The sequence below is a fragment of the Phocoena sinus genome, chromosome 12 (assembly GCF_008692025.1).
Source record: "Phocoena sinus isolate mPhoSin1 chromosome 12, mPhoSin1.pri, whole genome shotgun sequence".
Taxonomy (NCBI): Eukaryota; Metazoa; Chordata; class Mammalia; order Artiodactyla; family Phocoenidae; genus Phocoena; species Phocoena sinus.
Window position 1 is genome coordinate 56,812,908 of NC_045774.1, and position 20,537 is coordinate 56,833,444.

Here is a 20,537-nt window from a genome sequence, read left to right on the forward strand (position 1 = left end):
AATAGACAACCTGGAAGAAATGGACACATTCTTAGAGAAGCACAAACTTCCTAGACTGAATCAGGAAGAAATAAACAGACCAATCACAAGCACTGAAATTGTGACGGTGCTTAAAAATCTTCCAACAAATAGAAGACCAGGACCAGATGCTTTTACAGAAGAATTCTATGAGACATTTAGAGAAGAGATTAACATCTATCCTTCTCAAACTCTTCCAAAATATAGCAGAGGGAGGAACACTCCCAAACTCATTCTACGAGGCCACCATCACCCTGATACCAAAACCAGACAAAGATGTCACAAAGAAAGAAAACTACAGGCCAATATGACTGATGAACATAGATGCAAAAATCCTCAACAAAATACTAGCAAACAGAATCCAACAGCACATTAAAAGGCTCATACACCATGATCAAGTGGGGTTTATCCCAGGAATGCAAGGATTCTTCAATATACACAAATCAATCAATGTGATAAACCATATTAACAAATTGAAGGAGAAAAACCATACGATCATCACAATAGAGGCAGAAAAACTTTTGACAAAATTCAACACCCATTTATGATAAAAACCCTCCAGAAAGCAGGCATAGAGGGAACTTACCTCAACATAATAAAGGCCATATAAGACAAATCCACAGCCAACATCATTCTCAAAGGTGAAAAACTGAAACCATTTCCTCTAAGATCAGGAACAAGACAAGGTTGTCCATTCTCATCACTAGTATTCAACATAGTGTGGGAAGTTTTAGCCACAGCAATCAGAGAAGAAAAAGAAATAAAAGGAATCCAAATCGGAAAGGAAGAAATAAAGCTGTCACTGTTTGCAGATGACATGACACTATACATAGAAAATCCTAAAGCTTCTACCAGAAAACTACTAGAGCTAATCAATGAATTTGGTAAAGTAGCAGGATACAAAACTAATGCACAGAAATCTCTTGCATTCCTATACACTAATGATGAAAAATATGAATGAGAAATTAAGGAAACATTCCCATTTAGCACTGCAACAAAAAGAATAAAATACCTAGGAATAAACCTACCTAAGGATGCAAAAGACCTGTATGCAGAAAACTATAAGACACTGATGAAAGAAATTAAAGGAGATACAAACAGATGGAGAGATATACCATGTTCTTGGATTGGAAGAAGCAACATTGTGAAAGTAATGATATGACCCAAAGCTATCTACAGATTCAATGTAATCCCTATCAAACTACCAATGGCATTTTTCACAGAACTAAAACAAAAAATTTCACAATTTGTATGGAAACACAAAACACCCTGAATAGCCAAAGCAATCTTGAGAAAGAAAAACGGAGCTGGACCGAATCAGGCTCCCAGACTTCAGACTATACTGCAAAGCTACAGTAATCAAGACAGTATGGTACTGGCACACAAACAGAAATATAGATCAATGGAACAGGATAGAAAGCCCAGAGATAAAACCACACACATATTGTCACCTTATTTTTGATAAAGGGGGCAAGAATACAATGGAGAAAAGACCGCCTCTTCAATAAGTGGTGCTGGGATAACCAGACAGCTACATGTAAAAGAATGAAAGTAGAGCACTCCCTAACACCATACACAAAAATAAACTCAAAATGGATTAAAGACCTAAATGTAAGGCCAGACACTATAAAACTCTTAGAGGAAAACATAGGCAGAACACTCTATGACCTAAATCACAGCAAGATCCTTTTTGACCCACCTCCTAGAGAAAGGGAAATAAAAACAAATGGGACCTAATGAAACTTCAAAGCTTTTGCACAGCAAAGGAAACCATAAACAAGATGAAAAGACAGCCTCAGAATGGGAGAAAATATTTGCAAATGAAGCAACTGACAAAGGATTAATCTCCAAAATTTACAAGCATCTCATGCAGTTCAATATCATAAAAACAAACAACCCAATCCAAAAATGGGCAGAAAATCTAAATAGACATTTCTTCAAAGAAGATATATAGATTGCCAACAAACACATGAAAGGATGCTCAACGTCACTAATCATTAGAGAAATGCAAATCCAAACTATAATGAGGTATCATCTCACAATAGTGAGAATGGTCATCATCAAAAAATCTACAAACAATAAATGCTGGAGAGAGTGTGGAGAAACGTGAACCCTCTTGCACTGTTGGTGGGAATGTAAATTGATACAGCCACTATAGAGAACTGTATGTAGGTTCCTTAAAAAACTAAAAATAGAACTACCATATGACCCAGCAAACCCACTACTGGGCATATAACCTGAGAAAACCATAATTCAAAAAGACAGGTGAACCACAATGTTCATCACAGCTCTATTTACAAGAGCCAGGACATGGAAGCAACCTAAGTGTCCATCGACAGAGGAATGGATAAAGAATATGTGACACATATATACAGGGGAATATTACTCAGCCATAAAAAGAAAAAAATTGAGTTACTTGTCGTGAGGTGAATGGACCTAGTGTCTGTCATACAGAGTGAAGTCAGTCAGAAAGAGAAAAACAAATACTGTATGCTAACACATATATATGGAATCTTTAAAAAAAAAATGGTTCTGACGAACCTAGGGGCAGGACAGGAATAAAGACGTATAGATAGAAAATGGACTTGAGGACACAGGGAGGTGGAAGGGTAAGCTGCGATGAAGTGAGAGTGGCATGGACATATATACACTACGAAATGTGAAATAGATACCTAGTGGGAAGCAGCCACATAGCACAGGGAGGTCAGCTCGGTGCTTTGTGACCACCTAGAGGGGGTGGGTTAGGGAGGGTGGGAGGGAGACACAAGAGAGAGGAGATATGCAGATATATGTATATGTATAGCTGATTCATTCTGTTATAAAGCAGAAACTATCACACCATTGTAAAGCAATTATACTCCAATAAAGATGTTAAAAAAAGAGCTCTCGCGTGCGCCATGTCTGGTTCCTCCAGCCTCGCCGCTATGAAGAAAGTGGTTCAACAACTCCGGCTGGAAGCTGGGCTCAACCGCATGAAGGTTTCCCAGGCAGCTGCAGAGTTGAAACAATTCTGTCTGCAGAATGCTCAACATGACCCTCTGCTGACTGGAGTATCTTCAAGTACAAATCCCTTCAGACCTCAGAAAGTCTGTTCCTCTTTGTAGTAAAATGAATCTTTGCAAGGTTTTTAAACCACCTTTCATAAACCGGCGAATATACAAAGGAAAGCTAAATCTGAAGCCTGTACAAAAGCCTGTCTCTATAACACGTGCCATACTATACAAACTTCTACTTTTGTCAGTCTACCTCTCTGAATATTCATGAATTTCTGTTTCACAAGGGTAATTATTTTATATACACTGGTGGCAGCATACAATAAAATACTTAGTATAAAAAATAAAAAAGATGTTAAAAAAAATTTAATGTATCAATGTTTCTCAAAGTGTTGTCACTAGACCAGCAGCATCATGATCCCTTGCTGACTTATTAGAAAAAAACTCTCAGGCCACATCCCACAGGTACTAAATCAGACACTGAGAGTAAAGCCAGCAGGCAATGTTTTAACACGTTTACCTAATGATTTTAATGCACACTAAAGTTTGAGAACTACTAGACTAGGTTATGCTTTTATAGGAAAAATCATCTCCCAAATCATAGCAATTTAACAGAACAAGATTTTATGTCGCATAAAAGCAAAGTCTGCTGTAGATCTAAGTAATTTCTCAAGGCAGCTCTCTTTGATATTTTGGGTCAGCATTTTGGGATACTTCAAACTTATAAGCACAATTGGTATGGCAAGGAATGAGTAAGCTGGAGAATTATGTGACGGGCAATTAAATGCTTCCATCCAGAAACGAGCAACACTACTGCTCACATTTCACCAACTAAAGCAGCCCACGTGGTCACACCAAAATTCAAGGGTTAAGGACCGGGCTTCCCTGGTGGCGCGGTGGTTGAGAGTCCGACTGCCGATGCAGGGGACACGGGTTCGTGCCCCGGTCCGGGAGGATCCCACATGCCGCGGAGCGGCTGGGTCCGTGAGCCATGGCCGCTGAGCCTGCGCGTCCGGAGCCTGTGCTCCGCAACGGGAGAGGCCACAACAGTGAGAGGCCCATGTACCGCAAAAAAAAAAAAAAAAAAAAAAAAAAGGACCTTCAATCTCCTGAGGTCTAGAAGTAGAGATAACCACATACTGGTAAACATTAGTAATGCATATCACAATTAGCTATGTTTCCTTTTCCAACTGCAAGTCCCTGAGTATAAACACAGAGTTACTGAGTAATAGGAGCTGGCCTAGAAATCTCTAGTTTTAACAGTAGCCCAGGAAATCCCATTATCTGATATCAATTAAATTTAAGAACCAGTGCTTTGGATTTTAATTTTAATATCTGTTACATAATTAACTTTGTTTTATCAAATGGAAGATGATTGAATTTATAGAAATGCAAATATTTATGACAAGTAAAATAATGTCTTTGGTTATTATAAGAAGGCAAGGAGAGGTGTCTATTAGGCTTTGTATCGTCATTAGCTTCTACTAGCCAAGGATAGATTTAATACATGTTTAATGTATTTATGCAAAAATATTCATTTCTTGAGCTTCTTTTTGAATCACTGAAATATGAAGAGTAGACACTGTACCACCTCCAAATTGGAATAATTCTGAAATAATGATGTACAATTAGCCTGTCTAGAATTTGGGTGTTAACTCTTTCTTGCTTTCTCTAAATGTTTGCGTCTAGAGGACTCTGCCCCCAATTATAGTTTACATACCTTATATTAAAGCAAGATAAACCATTTATACAATGTTCAGTAGGAAACAGAAAACTGTTTTAGAAGGCAGTCATGTTCACCTGATGTATAATGAGTATCTTACCTAGGTTTTAATCCATTCAGGATCTCAATTTTTAAAAAAGTGTTTCTGATAATGAACCAATTTATTTTTAATCAAGTATCCAATAAATGATCTATTACATCTTGCAGAAATGAATATATGTTAGATTTATTTCTTTTCTTCTTTCCCTGAAGTCTTGTCTCAGTTAAAAATGAATCCTATCACTATTTTATGGGTGAATGCTATGGACCATAATCACTACTAAGTAATTCATATAAAAATGAGCCTCTATGTGGAAAAGTCTCTACACTGAGTTATTTTTAAAGAAATTACATTACTATTGCAAAGAAGTAATGGAACATATACATATATAACCATATATGTACATATATACATAAACACATATAAAAAATGACAGATGTCACAAAAATCTCCTTCAATTTTCAGTTTCTTAAAAAATCCTTCTCCAAACTAAAACAAACAAAAAAAACTGCCTTACTTAGAATTCTTTATCTCTTCCTCCCTTGGTTATTTTTTACCTTCTTGCTTTTTATCTGAAATACTCTTCCTTCAGAACTCCCACGACATATTTCCTCAGCTCATTCAAGTCCTAGCTCAAATTTCGCCTTCTAAATAAGGTCTCTCCTAATAACAATCCAACTTAATATTGCAGTACTCCCTCCTTGTACTCCTTATATGCCTCCCTTGCTTTATTTCTCTCCGTAACACTTATCACATTTGATGCTATATATATACATATTTATTTTGTTATTGTTTATCACTCTACACTAGAATGCAAACTCCACAAGGCAAAGAATTTTTGTCTGTTTTGTTCACTCTTGTACTTCCAGTACCTAGAACAGCGATGACACATAGTAAATGTTTGATAATTACTTGTGAACTAAATAAAGAAATAAGTTATTAAAAAAACAATGGAAGAAGCAAATAAATGGAGGAATTAATTATAAAATATTTAGAGCTCTTAGGTTCAGGAAATCATCACCTCTGCTAAATGGGTCATGTGAGCATGCTGAAAATTGTACTACAAAATTGATGATGAACTATTTTATCAACGAAACTCTTGCATCATACAAAGAATAGAAATACCAACTCATACAGGTAGAAGTCAGGGAAGGTTACTTCACAAGTTTACTTTGTAAGAATATTTTAAGGTACATCTGAAGGTGGTGAACAGATCACCAAATGAGAAGGGCATAACAAGCTGAGAGAACAAATTGTGCACAGCAAAGAAACCTGAGATAGCAGAGCATGATTTGTAATGGAGAACTACAATTATACAAGGAAAGCTGTAGCATAAATACTGAGAGAGGAAATACCAGGGAAATAAAATCAAAGGGGCACGAGAGTGCCAATGATGAAGGCTGCATGTGTCATGCTGAAGAACTAGAACTCATTCTTCCAAGAACTGAGGAACCTCCAAACAGCTTTAAGCCTGGGCATGACATCACCACATTGTCATTTCTAAAAACACCATTTTGTCTGCATCAGAGACATGAACTTAAATAGGGTAGAGGGCAGAACATAGTCTAGGTGGTTTACGATAAAGATGTTAACTAAAACAGATGGTAGGGATGGAGGACAGAAGTAAATTTGAGAAATGTGAGATAAAAATGAGAAGTATTAAGCAATCAGTTGGAAATGAGGGAAGAGAGAAAGACAAGAATCTAGAATGACCACTAGGAATCTGGCTGGGCAAATGGATAAAGAGGGAAAGCTAGGAGAAAAAGCAAGTTTTGGAATAAAGGTGATGAGTTTGGCTTTTGTTATGCTGGGTGAGGTGTGCCTGTGGGACATCCAAATAAAGATGATCAATGGGTGGCTGAATCTCTGAGTCTGTCACTTGCTAGAAGCAACTGAAGATGTCCAGCAGTGAGTCTACAACATACAGGCAGAGAAAGGCATGAGTCAGATGGAAGGTTTTAGGGAGAGTGAGGTAAACAGGTAGAAAACAAGAAGCCTGGGAATAAAACCTAAACAGCATCAGCTTTTAAGGAACAGAGAAAGAAAAAAGAGTTTAAGAATATGAGAAGGGGAAAAAACGGCTGAAAATGACACAACAAGGAGAGAATGATGGCACAGAGGCCAAACAAGGAGAGTTTTAGTCTTTCACTGAAGAAGGGAGTAGTCAAAATTGTCAAGAGCATCAGAGAGATAATTTAAGTACTATTGTTCCCCTACACTGCATAGAGGAGACAGAGAAGACCAGGAAATGGCTAAGGGAAAAGTAGTTACCAGAATGCTCACGCCAATATGTTCCAGATTTAAATATAGAAAACTGGCAGTGTTTGGTCATCACCAGGGAATTATTCTCACTTCATGATTTTTTTCTTTCCCAACAAAGGCAAATACTACTGATCATTGAAGTCTGGTACAAGTCCTGCTTCTTCTATTTCTTTACATATGTATTTATTTCACTATCTGCAGAAATATGAATTGTATGATTGTTGTGGATTAAAAATTTTATTTTTGTCTTTTAGGGTTGGCAATATTTTAAAGATTTTAAAACTTAGAGAAATAATTAGTTCTATGAATATGTTTAAAAATACTGTCGAGTAATCAAAATTTAAGTAATAATATTACAAATAATTTTGAGGCTTGCTTGAATGGAAATAAAGAACCTATGTCCATGCAAAACCAACATGGTGGAAACACTAATACACCAAGCTATGTAATCAAATATATCCTAATAATTAGGTTTAACTCATAATTGCTAATTGTATTTTCACTTGGAATTAGAGAACTTGAAGCTATTTCCACTTGGGATTAGAGAACTTGAAGCTTTGCACTTAGAACATATAACATATAACCATCTTAGATCCAAATCACCCCACTCCTTTAAATAAAATTTAAATTATTTGGTTATATGTTTTATAACACAAAAGTTGTTATATTATTCAAAAGTTAGTATCTTCTAGAAATATATTTTTTCACATCAACTTCTATTAAATTCTTTGATTTATCCTATTTAAATATAGGTGCAAAATAAAATAAAATAATTTTTTACTCTTACTAACTCCAAAAGCACACACAGATGTATCTAGAACATAGTCTATAAATAGAATTCATTCAAGTTAATAAAGTTAGTAAAGAAATCATTTCTGCTTTTGCTTAGGATAAAGGCCCATTTGCTTAGGATAAAGGCCCATTTCTTTTTCGTACCATGGAAATTAATCAAAGCTAAGTTTGTTAAATATTAATATCTAAAAGAAAATACTGATTTTCCTTCATTAATTAAAAAAAATTTACATTCTCTCCCCTAAATTCTTATCATGTCTATATTCATCTCCACGACTGCCTACTCACTAGCATAACTCTGAATTTTCTTGACCTACCATGACCTAGTTTTTTGTCAATTGTCTTCATTTCCTCATATCACAAAGGAGTCCAAATGGAGAGCAGAGAAAAATGCCACTGGGAGCATTATATGCCCATACTAAATTCCTACTTTTCAAGATGGATTTCCACCTCCAACACCACTGGATGATTCTGAGGTGCTTCAAGATTAATGTGTTAAGAACCAGATTTATTATACCCTTTCCCACAGTTCTTTTTCTTGTTTTCCTTTTTAGTAAATGTGTCATTGATGAGTAACCCAGACCAGAAACATAGAGGTCATCCTTACTGTCTCTGTCTCCATCACTTCTCCACTTATTTACTTACTAAGTCCTACAATTTGTATCTCCTAAATCTTCCTAGAATTCTCTGTTTCAAAATCATTCTATCAAAACCTCTTTAATTGAGACTATTATCTTGTTTTCAACTTGACTAATTCAGAAATTCTCTTGCTTCTGGTCTTGTCCTATTCCTTACCGTATCTCAATAGCCTCAATGCATTCTCCACACTGGTGTCAGAGAACCTTTACCAAAATCGTTCTGATGGCATCATTCCTGTTCTTAAAGTAAAATAATGACAACAAAATGAACCAAATCAAAACACAATAACTACCATTATATCACGGTATTTAACAAAGTGGTTTCTGCAGTTTACTGCCTTGGGTCAAAACCCAGACCTTCCATTTACTTGCTATGAAAGCTTGGGCAAATTATCTCAACTCTCTGCATCTAAATAGTCTCATATTTTAAAAAGTGGGACCAATAACGATTCCTTTTTCTTATAGTAAGGAATAAATGGCACATAGCACATGCCATTTCTATTATTGAGAGTTTTAAGCTCCTACTATGTGGGCACCATGAGGCACTCTGCATATCTCACTCATCATGACAACAATCCCCTGATGTATATACATTATCTTCAGTTTACAAATGTGTCAACTCAAGTTTTTAAAGTCAAACAACTTGCTGAAAATTACACAACAGAGCCAGGATTTCAACCCATAGTCCAGTCAGTGGATATCCCTCTCTCTATATTCTTTTCTGATTTCCTAGGAAAGGAACTGAATGGGTGTATGTCCATCCCTGAGGCACTCAACGGTGGTCTGGAAAGCAGGTTCACATCATGCAAACATGACTGGTACTGCTGTAACATGCAGATTCCAGGTCAAAGGAGTTAGTAAAAAGCTCTTTTTTATTTCTCCTACGTTGGCCTTTTATACATTCTCCCTCATCCTTCCTCAGTTTCCTTGTTTCTGATGATCAGTCGTAATGAAGTGCCTGTTGTTGCCTGACAAACCAGCTCTCAGGCATCCTCACATTTACACGTGTTACACCCTTATGCCCCTTCTCTAGTTGAAGCATTTCTACTTGTCCTTTATGATAACTTAATGATAATGGCATCCTCTCCAAATCTCTCCTCTGCCTTTACCAGGCAGCTTTAAAACCTTCCCTCCCCTAAATTCTTTTCATGTCTCTATTCATCTCCTAAGCTGCCACAATATATCTTTCTTGTCTCTCTCTGCACTTGATACACTATAATAGTATCCTTCTCACATGTTCTATCTCCCCCTCACTCAACTCTGAGCACATGGAGACAAAGTTTTACCTATAATACTGTCCCTTGTGCTGAACATAGCACCTGGTATACAGAAGATGTTTGATAATGATTGTTCAAATAAGTAAATGAGTAAATATATTTTAATTGCTCTTAACATATAAGCACAATTCACTCCAGATATCTTATAAAATTTTTGAAATGATTATTGTTGAAGCTATTTACTCAATGGCGAGTACTAAAGAGCTACCTAACCTAAAATGACCTCTGACAGATTACTTAATCCATTGGAGCTTCTTCATCTAAACACTGGATATAATAATACCTTTTTATGCATTCATTCCTTCAATATTTATTTAGGTATTTCCATGAGCCAGGTAATACCTAGGTACCAACGATAGAATAGTGGGCAGCCTTACAGTCCATCCTATTCAGATGTGTATTTGATTGAGTGGAAAAGTCAGCCAAGAAAAGTCATTCATAGTGTGATGAATGTTCTCCTAGGGGATGGTCATGGGAGTACTGCAGTGCTATGGGGATATGTTGAGGGAGACCTATTCCAGGCTTGGGAGCTGGGGGTCAGGACAGTCTTTCTTTGTGACATCTAAGCCAGATGGTATGAATGTGTGTGTGTGTGCAAATACACACGTGCATGTGTGTGGGTGCTTAGTGGGGAGGAGGAGTTGGGGCCAGAATGAGAGAAACAGGTGGACTGGACAGTATTTTCGGAACCTGAAAGAAATTTAATGGCTCAATTTGAAAGACATAAGTGAACGATTTAGACTCAAATATCATTGGAGAGGTACAGAGACTAGATGAAGTTAGGTCTTGTAAGCCTTCCAAAAAAGTTTGTTTGTTTGTTTGTTTTTTTTTTTTTTTTTTGCCAAAAAAGTTTTAACTTTATCCTTGGAGCAAGAGAAACTATTAATAGGACAATGGGTCAGAATTGCATTTTTAAAAATTACTTTAACTGCAGTGCGGAGACTAGATTAGTAGAGAGACTGTTAGTAATAATCCAGGTGAAAGATTTTGACTTAAGAATTAGTTAGAAAGCATGAAAGAAATGAACAGATTTGAGAGTTCATAGAGATGTAGAATTAACAACCATTAGAGCTTGATTGTGGGACTGAAGAAAGATAGGAATCAAGGAAGATGTTCAAGTTTCTGCCTTGGACTGCTGGTGGGCAGAAAAGCGAGTTACTGGAGGAAGCAAGGATAGCGAAGTGTTAACCTGTTTCCCTAGAATTGTTTTGTTTCTATATAATTGTTTTGAAGATTAAGTGTAATAGTTTATATGATAGCAACTACCTCGATGCCTAGTGCACCATAGCTGCTTTCTGTAATCATTTCAATTTCCTTCTTCTCTTTTCCAAAGTTGTACCAGTAATTTAGTAGCAAAACTGGGCCTAGACTCCCAGGCTTTTGTTTACCAGTCCAGAGTTCTTTGTTAATGGACTGCTGATCTATAAACAAAGATGAAACATAGGAATTTTAAAGCAAATATTCACAACTTATCCTGGAATTGCTTACAAGCTGACAGCTATCCAACTTATTTTTAGTTTATGTTTAAAATGAATCATATGTTCCAAAATGACTGACAGAAACACAGTTTTGTTTCTGAAGCCAATTCTTTTCCATCATTTTGGACATCATTCAGAGGTATAACAGACTTTCAGGGTGTTTAAAAGCATTCATCCATGACAACAACAAATGCTAATTATCATAAAAAATAAACAGCTCCTGTTAACATCGTTCTAAGAATTTCTCCTACTCCAGCACTATACTTCATCTACCATCCCATCTGTTTTGGGGGTGGGAACGAAGACTGGATGAAAGTATAATTATCATGTATCAAACTGGACTACACAACAAAATAGAAATGAATATAAATGGGAGGAATAGCATACATAATAAATCTGGAAAGGAAAAAAGAAACATATATAAAATGCATACTGCATCATGCAGTAAACAGCAGATATACAAATTCATAATGAAGTTATTAATGTTTATCTCATTGGGTATGAGGTGGATTTCTCTCCCATTTCAGTTCACAGTCCTAGCTGTCATCAGATTTTCTCCCACATGATCAAATAGTCATCTTGTTCACTTGGGAAGTTTACAAATTCTCTCTGTTAAGTTCTGTTATTAAAATTCCACCTTGAGGGCTTCCCTGGTGGCACAGTGGTTGAGAGTCCACCTGCTGATGCCGGCGACGCGGGTTCGTGCCCCGGTCCGGGAAGACCCCACATGCCGCGGAGCGGCTGGGCCCGTGAGCCATGGCCGCTGAGCCTGCGCGTCCGGAGCCTGTGCTCTGCAACGGGAGAGGCCACAACAATGAGAGGCCTGCGTACCGCAAAAAAAAAAAAAAATTCCACCTTGAGACTTTTAAACATATCCAAAAATACAAAAAAAAAAAAAATCCTACTTCTATATATTTATGAATTCATTTCAAAGACAATCTTCTATCTATCTTAGAGTCGGTTCTATCCCCTAAAAAATCAAGAATAGCAAAGTTCTAAAAGTGTGTTAAATTAAAAGTAAATTAAAAGGCCAGTTACAAATGCAATTATTTCATTACAAATAATATTAAAAACATGAACAACCACATATCCCTAAATAGAAACTAGAAGCTCAAGAGGGGCCTGGAGTTTGTTTCTTTTACTGGCATATACTTACACCTGGTACTGTCCCTGGAATGTAGCAGGGGCTTAATCAATGCTTGTTGAAGTAAATATTGCATAAAATGGAGCATTAACATGCTTTTTTCCCCTCAGAGGATTTTTAAGGCATACTTACTCTATGAATAATTCTGTAATGACTCTAGGTTAGCATTCATATTTAAATAATCAAAGACTTTTAGAATATCCAAGTACTGATGTCACCTTCAAGTGATAGTAGTGGTGAAGTTTCTTTTAAATATTAGCTTAAACTATTTTTTTTTTTTTTTGTGGTACGCGGGCCTCTCATCGCCGCAGCCTCTCCCGTTGCGGAGCACAGGCTCCGGACGCGCAGGCTCAGCGGCCATGGCTCACGGGCCCAGCCGCTCCGCGGCATGTGGGATCCTCCTGGACCGGGGCACGAACCCGCGTCCCCTGCATCGGCAGGTGGACTCCCAACCACTGCGCCACCAGAGAAGCCCTAGCTTAAACTATATTAATAAATGTAATCTTAGGTCAAGTCTCTGTTAAAAGTATATACATCTAATTAACTATTTCTCTATTTAAATTTGTCTCAATGATATAAATATTTAGAATATTATTCAAAGCAAAAGATCAACTACATATGAAACATTACTTCACCAAACTATGATGTGACCTTGATCACAAATCCCATTATCTCTTTATTCAGTCACTCAAGAACAACATATGTGAAGTAAAAATGTCAAATACATATACATACAAACAGAATGAGGAAATGTGGTATATCATAAACATTTTGAACATTTGCCAAATTTCTTTCTACTATGAGGAGTTTTAAGATAATAAGAAGTAAATATATAATATCACATGTATAACATACATATATATGTGTGTATATATACCATGTTTATGTGCATATACATATGAGGATATGTGATACTTAGTCAGAATTCACCTGAATTATATCAGAAGAGAAAGGAGAAGTAAATAAACTATGGATTCATGCATGTGTATTCATATTTGTATATTTCTATATATGACCATCCATAAACATAAGTGGACCATTTTGTAACTGAGCATACCCTGGAGTATCACATTATACACCCCATTCACACAGAACCTGCCATTCATAATTTGACATATAGAACTTTACCAATGATAGAAAAGTAATAATTTGGAATATAACAATGCAATAAATTTAACAGGTCTAATTTAAGCTTAAAAACACATCAAAGGTACTTAGGTTATTTTTAAGGGCTTTCATTGTTGTATTTCTAAAGTTAAAAATTTTAACAAACATTTCACTTTTTTAAATCAAAAATGCAAAATTACACTATTAATATGTATTTAGACTTACTCTTTCTTATCCTAAGTTTTAAAATTTTTCAAATTATTTACATTATTTTTCCAACCCTGTAACTCCCTGTTCTCTGTTCTCTTGGGAGAGTTCCTATCTGTCAATTTGCAAATGGTCAATTTTATTGGCAAAGGGACTAATTTCTGCATGTAGTTCTAAATACTACATTTATAAACAAAGTGAGCTCCTGGTGTATTTGGGGAGAATTTAAATTCAAATGAATTTCAATTTTAATGTAAACATAAAGGTATAGTGAAATGTTCTAGAATAAAATATTTTAAAATTCTAACAAAGAGCACTATTTAGACTAGTGATAAACATCTTAATGTGAAATTCCTTATCACTAAGTAATAATCAAAATAGTACGCAGTTCCTTTACCAATATAACTTCCAAGGAAATTAATACTTTATTTTTACTGTTTACGTTCTTATATTTCTCTGAGACTTGTTTTTATCTGATACCTCAAAATAACCATTCATATATAAAAATAATAACATACATTAAAACAAGAAAGCACAGACCACCTCTAGCCAGCAAATATTCATTTAAAGACACGGAAATAAATACAACTTAGTAAATCCTATTTTCCAAGTCCCTAAGCTATATCTACATATGAACAGTTCCAAAAACTCAGAGTATTTCAAAAGGTACTTTAACGTGCTATCCAGATATAAAGGTTATTACTTTTCACACATTCTTTGCACATAAACAGCTATAGAAAATGTTAAGGCCAAAGTCTGAATTTCTTTTTTTTTTTCCTGGATTTCTTGATAAGTTTCAGTGACAGCAAGTTATGAAGCTTTACTCTGGGAAACTACCCTGAAATTAGTAGAAAAATTCTTTGAATGAATATTTCAATATTATATTTCACACTATCTCTATTCTTCATCCATATGGTTCACAGTAACATCCTTCCTAGAACAAAAGTGCTTATTTTACAAATATAGGAAAAAAAGTGTATGATTTTTTCATTGTTTGGACGTATGAAATTAGTGTTAATGTTTCATTTCAAATGTTTTCCTTCCCTTAATTAAAAAAAAACACAAGAAAAGAACAAAAACAAACAAAAAGAATACAGTAAGAATCTCGAATAAGTTTCAGAAAATTACCTATGTTTAAAGCATAGCCGCAAAGGCTACTGATTTTTCTTACCAGTGCTGTCATCATAGACAACTGTGACAGTTTTCCACTTGAAGAACTGCACCAAGTCCAAAATGGCACGGCTGAGTGAAGAGAAGTCTGGGTAGAGACTGACATAGAAGGAATCTTTGTTGTCTGACACCTGGTGCTTCCAGCGGGTCTGGATGTGGGGAACCCCCAGAGCATTGCAGATCGACTGCACTGCATTTGCTGAAGAGCTGTGTGAAGGCCCGAAGATGGCAGCCACCCCAAGAGACAGCTGATCACAGGCTGAAGAGGAGATAGAAGTCTGTCAATAATGAGAGGAGAGATGCCACTGTGCCAATATTACCACATTATTATTGTTAACCCAAAGGCATCATCTTGAAGGAAGATTTGTCTTTAATATAACATCTGCATCTAGCTGATTTTACATTTTGTCTAACTCCAAACATTTTCAGTTTGTTACAAGGGAAACTCACCTAGACACCTACAGCTCAATGTTCAAATAATTCTACAAATAATGTCAAGGGAGGAGAGGAGGAAGGAGAAAGAGGGGGAATATTCTAGAATTTAAGGGGAAAGTGCTCATTTTGGAAGAATACTTCATATCGGGGAATAGTGTTCTTTCCCAAATTCACTGGTCATTCTCTACAATTTCAAATTCTTAATCAGAAGCCATTTATCTTCCACTGCCCATCCAAAAAGCTATGGCTACACATAGCTAAGTATCTGCAAATATCTGATGTTATAGGTCAAGCGGTGCATACAAACACCCATACAAAACCTGACATGAGTCATACAGGGTGATTTCATAGGGATTAATCTCATTGAGTAGGAAGAACATCAAAGTATGTAATTAAATAGATAAGTATTTAATCATCTTTATTTATTTGGCTTTTGGATACTATAAGTCTTCTATATTGTACTGAAATACTTTTTTTAAGTTTATATTGGGTTGGCCAAAAAGTTCGTTTGGGTTTTTCTGTAACATTGTATGGAAAAACCCCGAATGAACTTTTTGACCAGTCCAATATTTACTTGTAGAAAAGTTTACTCACATCAACAATAATTACAGTAATTAAGAGAGACATAATTAAATCAGAAGGTATTCAGATGGGAATAGAAATACTGTGACAGGACTTGAAATTCTATAAGGTACACTAAAGCAACTGGTAAGTTCGGGTCTAGAAAGTCAATAGTTATTGGAAACATGAAACTCATCTTTAAATATTTGAAGATCTGGCCTGTGAAAGAGGCTAAAGTTGTTTCATTTGACTGGAAAAGGAAGAATTAGGGCAAATGTTTAGAAGTTTCTCACAAATTTTGATACAATTTAAGGGAAATAAATGTTCAAAAGTGGAAGTCTGCTCCAAGAGGCAATGGTTTGTATATCCCTGCAAATATTTCAATATGACTAAGGAGAATTGTTATTGGGATTTAGGGATCAATTAGGTGTTCAGATTTAATCCCTCACAAATAGTTTGTGATTCTACTGTGCAAAATTTTCTGATATTTTCCTTCAGAGATTTTGCCACATAAAAGACAATGTGATGGATGGATTCTTAAGCATAGAGATATTTAATAAATACATTTTAGTTGGAAAAAAAAGTTTACACTTTCTTCAAAAATTCAATATGATATAAATAAACAATTTTTGAATATATAGATTCTTACTTTTAAAATAATGATTAGAATTCTAAATCAGTAGAAAGGTTAGAGCCTAAAGTTTTTCACTCACACAGGTTTTAATTCACATACATTGAAAATAAAAGATTTTCCTTCTCCAGATTTTTGACAAGTCACAAATTAAGAAAGTTAAAAACCACTATATTAGTTTACATAGAACTTTTTGAAGTGTGTTCAAATAAGAAATAGAGTTTTCAGGTATCAGAGGAGTCACTTAAAAGCAATGTATGATTCAAATAATAATTCAAGCTCTAGTGCATCAAAGTTTATTTATGGAGCAAAACAGTATTATCTACTAAAAGTATAAGACCATATATCACTGAAAATGTTTACATTTAGACACTTAACATATATTCTTGCCTTGGAAAAATTATTTTTAAAAAAATTTTAAGAATGTCCTAATTTATTATTTGTTATTTTGTAATTAGTCATAAATATCAGTATTACATATATATTTATTGAGGCCCCATAAGATTCAAAAACTATGTTAGATCTCTCCTTTTTATTATCTTTTATATATTGCTGTGCCCTCCAACCAGCAATAGGTTGACAAGAAAGAGTTTCACAAGACAAGTTCCAAACCTCGACATCCACCCTTTTAAACAACTCACAAAGAAACTTATTCATACACTTACTTGAGCTTTTTCAGCTTCAGGCCAAAGTCACTTAAGGAACTGGATTCCCAATAGATTTTTAATGGGTGACAAAATTTGTAAATCCTTTTTAATATTTTGAAAACGAAATGAGTTTACCACCTCATAGTTTTGCTAAGATATTCGCAAGATAGTAAGCTGTTTGTTGTTAGAACATTCTAGTCCACTTTTTTTTTTAATGTTGCTACTTTGAAGTACCATTAAGAAATCTATTAATACTTTATTTATACTGCACTCATATTCCATATTCTTTGGTCTAAATTATTTCATTTGAGACAGAGCTTCTTCTTCCTAATGGAAATAATCATGAACTATGTCAATAATCAAATGCACTTGTCTTGCAGTTAATGACTTATTTTGCAATATGATGACAAATGTAGTATTTCACAATAACCTTTACCCTTTTTTTCAGCCTTCAAAACCTTTCATCACCCTGACATGGTTCTGAAATGTGGAAACATATTTTTATTCATAAAGATATGAATTCAAAGGGCAAGCAGAACATAGGTTTTGATAAAAACATGTAAGCTGGGGGAAAAGAAGGATACTTTCATCTCAAGAAATATTGTACCTTATTAACTGCCATTAATATTAATGAGTTTAGAAGAACTCTGTAACAAGTTAGAATTATAAATAATTATGTACATTTCTATGAATGTAAGGTAGCTAATAAAACAATATTGGCATTACAGAAAAGCAAACATTGTTTTAAAAATATGAATTTAGAACAAATGCTTTCTAAGTCCACTCCTTTGAGAAATCTACTTTATGAAATTTAATTTCTGTTACATGAATCCTAAACATGCAAAAGAAAAGATCACCTGCTTAGACAAAGTAAGCCTATGAAAACATCTCTCAAAACATATTTATTACTAAAACTGTTTGGTTAAAATAATGTCTCGATAATAGTTTCTCTATTACCTTCTTTCATATATGTATTAAAGTCACATTCCAAAAATTATATTTCTATTCTTATATTTAAGACACAGTTTTACAAAATAATAAAATAAATAAAATTCATAAGGTATTTTTATTATTTCTTCATATAATCCGGTTTTCCTATCATTAGCCATTTATTTTCAGTCACCAAAAGAAACATCAAGTGGTTCAAAAATCGGCATAGACTATACACAAATGAAAGGTTGTTCAAATTTTTCCAATTAAGGTTAGACTGACTTTTTGAAGTCACTTGGAACCACAGAACTTTCAAGGTAGTCAGAAAATTGAGACCACAGTAATAGAGTGGAATTGACATATAATGCAAATAAAAATGTAAACATTGATTGTAAAACTTCGTAAAATCCACAGCTGGTATTGTTTTATTTTAGAAAATTCTTAAAATAGGAATAGTTTAGTAGCAAAACAAAAGGATTAATGGGGAAAAAAAATTTTCACTATCCCAGACTTCACTGCATTTCATGTTATAAGCAATTGTTTTCAGTAGGTAATCATATCACTTTACCTTCCCTGATAAAATTTATGTGCAGTTTGAAAAGAAACATTTGCATGAAAATATTCCTAATGACTTATTAATTACTTTAGGGATTAAGAAATCTCTTAAGAATAGCTGAAAATTTGAATTCCAGAAAACATACAGTTAAATATCTATCAATTACCTTTCTTGGATGCTTCAAAACTGTCATAGAGGTTTATCTTCTGGGTGTCATAGGTTAGGGTGGTATTGGGCAACAAGGTTCTGTTTCTGTTGATTGTGTTCACAGCAAATCTGAACGCAAGCTCCTCGGCTCCCATTGGGCCAGATTCCACATATTCAAAAATACCACCTGGCAGAGAAAAAAAATAATCACACAGTTCTTACAAGATAGAGAAAATCTGGGAAGGTTTCTGTACTTTTATGTATGTATTTGTGCACTTACGCGTGTGTGTGTGTTTGAGTGATTTGTCTAAGTACATGAAGTTTGTGCTTACATTTTCTATGAATTTGAATATTTGGTATGTGCCCTTTAAGATAAATCCACACTGGCAAAATTTCTTTGATACTGCTACCAAAATTTACCATGATTTGAATATGACTTTGCCTTTTTATTTAGTAATTGCTTCTTTTAGGGCCTAGGTATATATAGATCTTGCCTTAAGTACTGAACATTAACCCTCAAAATTTTGCACACAGTTAGAAAATAATCAATCCTCTATATTGATATAAAGCTATAAAGTTAACATTGGGAAAACTGTATTAAATTTATCTCTATTAACTCAGAAATCAGAATTGTTTTGCATAATTTTTATGGCACTTATCATGTTAAAAGCCCAAAATACTTATTCACTTGCAAATTCCAGCATCTTACTTGCAAGAAAAAAGGACGAAGTAGCATTTTTCTGTTTGTTTTACTTTAAATCCTTTTTCAAAAACCACTTGACATTTTTGAAAGATAACTCTCCCAAACAGTGCAAATCCCTTAGTCAGTGAATAACACTGCAGCATATAATTTTGGCCATACAATGTAGACTATAATTTAAAGACACGTCCTTTCCATTTGTCACCTTCCACCAGCTGTGCCTCAGTCCAGTTCCCTCATTCGTGTCCCAGCCTTGACATCATCACTCTCTTTTCAGTTATAAGTGACCTAACTGGGACCTTTGTCTCCAACGAATCTCTTCCTTATTGCTGCTTTGGTGAATGGAATGAAAAAGGGAGCACCTGAAAGCTGACACCCTCCAACCTCTGTCCTTAGGAAACCAGAACATTAAAATTAAAGAACGTTTATTTTTCTCCCTTTCAAATTTCACACCATATGCTCTCAGCACCATCATTCACATATTAAACTCCCTTGAATAGGGCATTTCCACAGCTTGCAATCCATACCTCATCAAAAATCTTTTGACACATGAATGTCAGGTGACTATACTATCAGCAAACTCCTATTCTAAATTAGTAAGAAGTCATGGTATAGTAATAATTCCTCTAAATGTGAAGAATTAGGACTCAGAAGATACCACAGTGATTGGAAAAATTTATATTCAGGAAGCATTGGAAATTTGTCATTTTACACAGTATTAGTTAGAAATATTTCTCTTATTTTTTCAACTAATTTGATGGTGTAGTTACAGAACAATCAGCTGTGTGAAATTGTACTCCAAATATGTTTAAAATCTTTGGTGACTTACGCTAAGCAGAAGGATATTAAGTATTTACATGCCTAATGGGTGTCAAGAACAAAATTAGATGTCTTATATACGTGGAGGAGAACAGCGGTATGAGCATGGACTCTGAAGCCAAACTGCGTTCACATTCTGGCTCTGCCACTGGTAACCCAGGTAAATTAGCACAGTTGCTTCAATCCTCAGTCTGAGTTTCTTCATCTCTAAAGAAGGTATGATAATGGAGGCTACCGCACAGAGTTGTTGTAAAGGGCAAAC

The 20,537-nt window shown here is 35.0% G+C and overlaps 2 protein-coding genes across 4 annotated transcripts in view; one reads left to right on the forward strand and one right to left on the reverse strand.

Annotated features, from left to right (window-relative positions):
* The window catches only part of GRIK2 (glutamate ionotropic receptor kainate type subunit 2), a 631,568-nt gene that overhangs the window by 373,244 nt on the left and 237,787 nt on the right, over positions 1–20,537 (reverse strand). For all 3 annotated transcript variants that reach the window (XM_032651171.1, XM_032651172.1, XM_032651173.1), the window contains exons 2-3: positions 18,776–18,943; positions 14,851–15,108 (exon numbers count right to left, since the gene is read on the reverse strand). In XM_032651171.1, coding sequence (XP_032507062.1) covers positions 14,851–15,108; positions 18,776–18,943 — 426 coding nt within the window. The remainder of the gene's footprint in view (positions 1–14,850; positions 15,109–18,775; positions 18,944–20,537) is intronic.
* LOC116763781 (guanine nucleotide-binding protein G(I)/G(S)/G(O) subunit gamma-5-like) lies at positions 2,907–3,353 on the forward strand. Its single transcript, XM_032651902.1, has one exon. The coding sequence runs from the start codon at positions 2,916–2,918 to the stop codon at positions 3,120–3,122; it is 207 nt and encodes a 68-aa protein (XP_032507793.1). The 5' UTR covers positions 2,907–2,915; the 3' UTR covers positions 3,123–3,353.

What these genes read in the sequence shown, in the direction of transcription:
- LOC116763781 (XM_032651902.1), top strand. Translation starts at nt 2,916, where the DNA reads ATGTCTGGTTCCTCCAGCCTCGCCGCTATGAAGAAAGTGGTTCAACAA.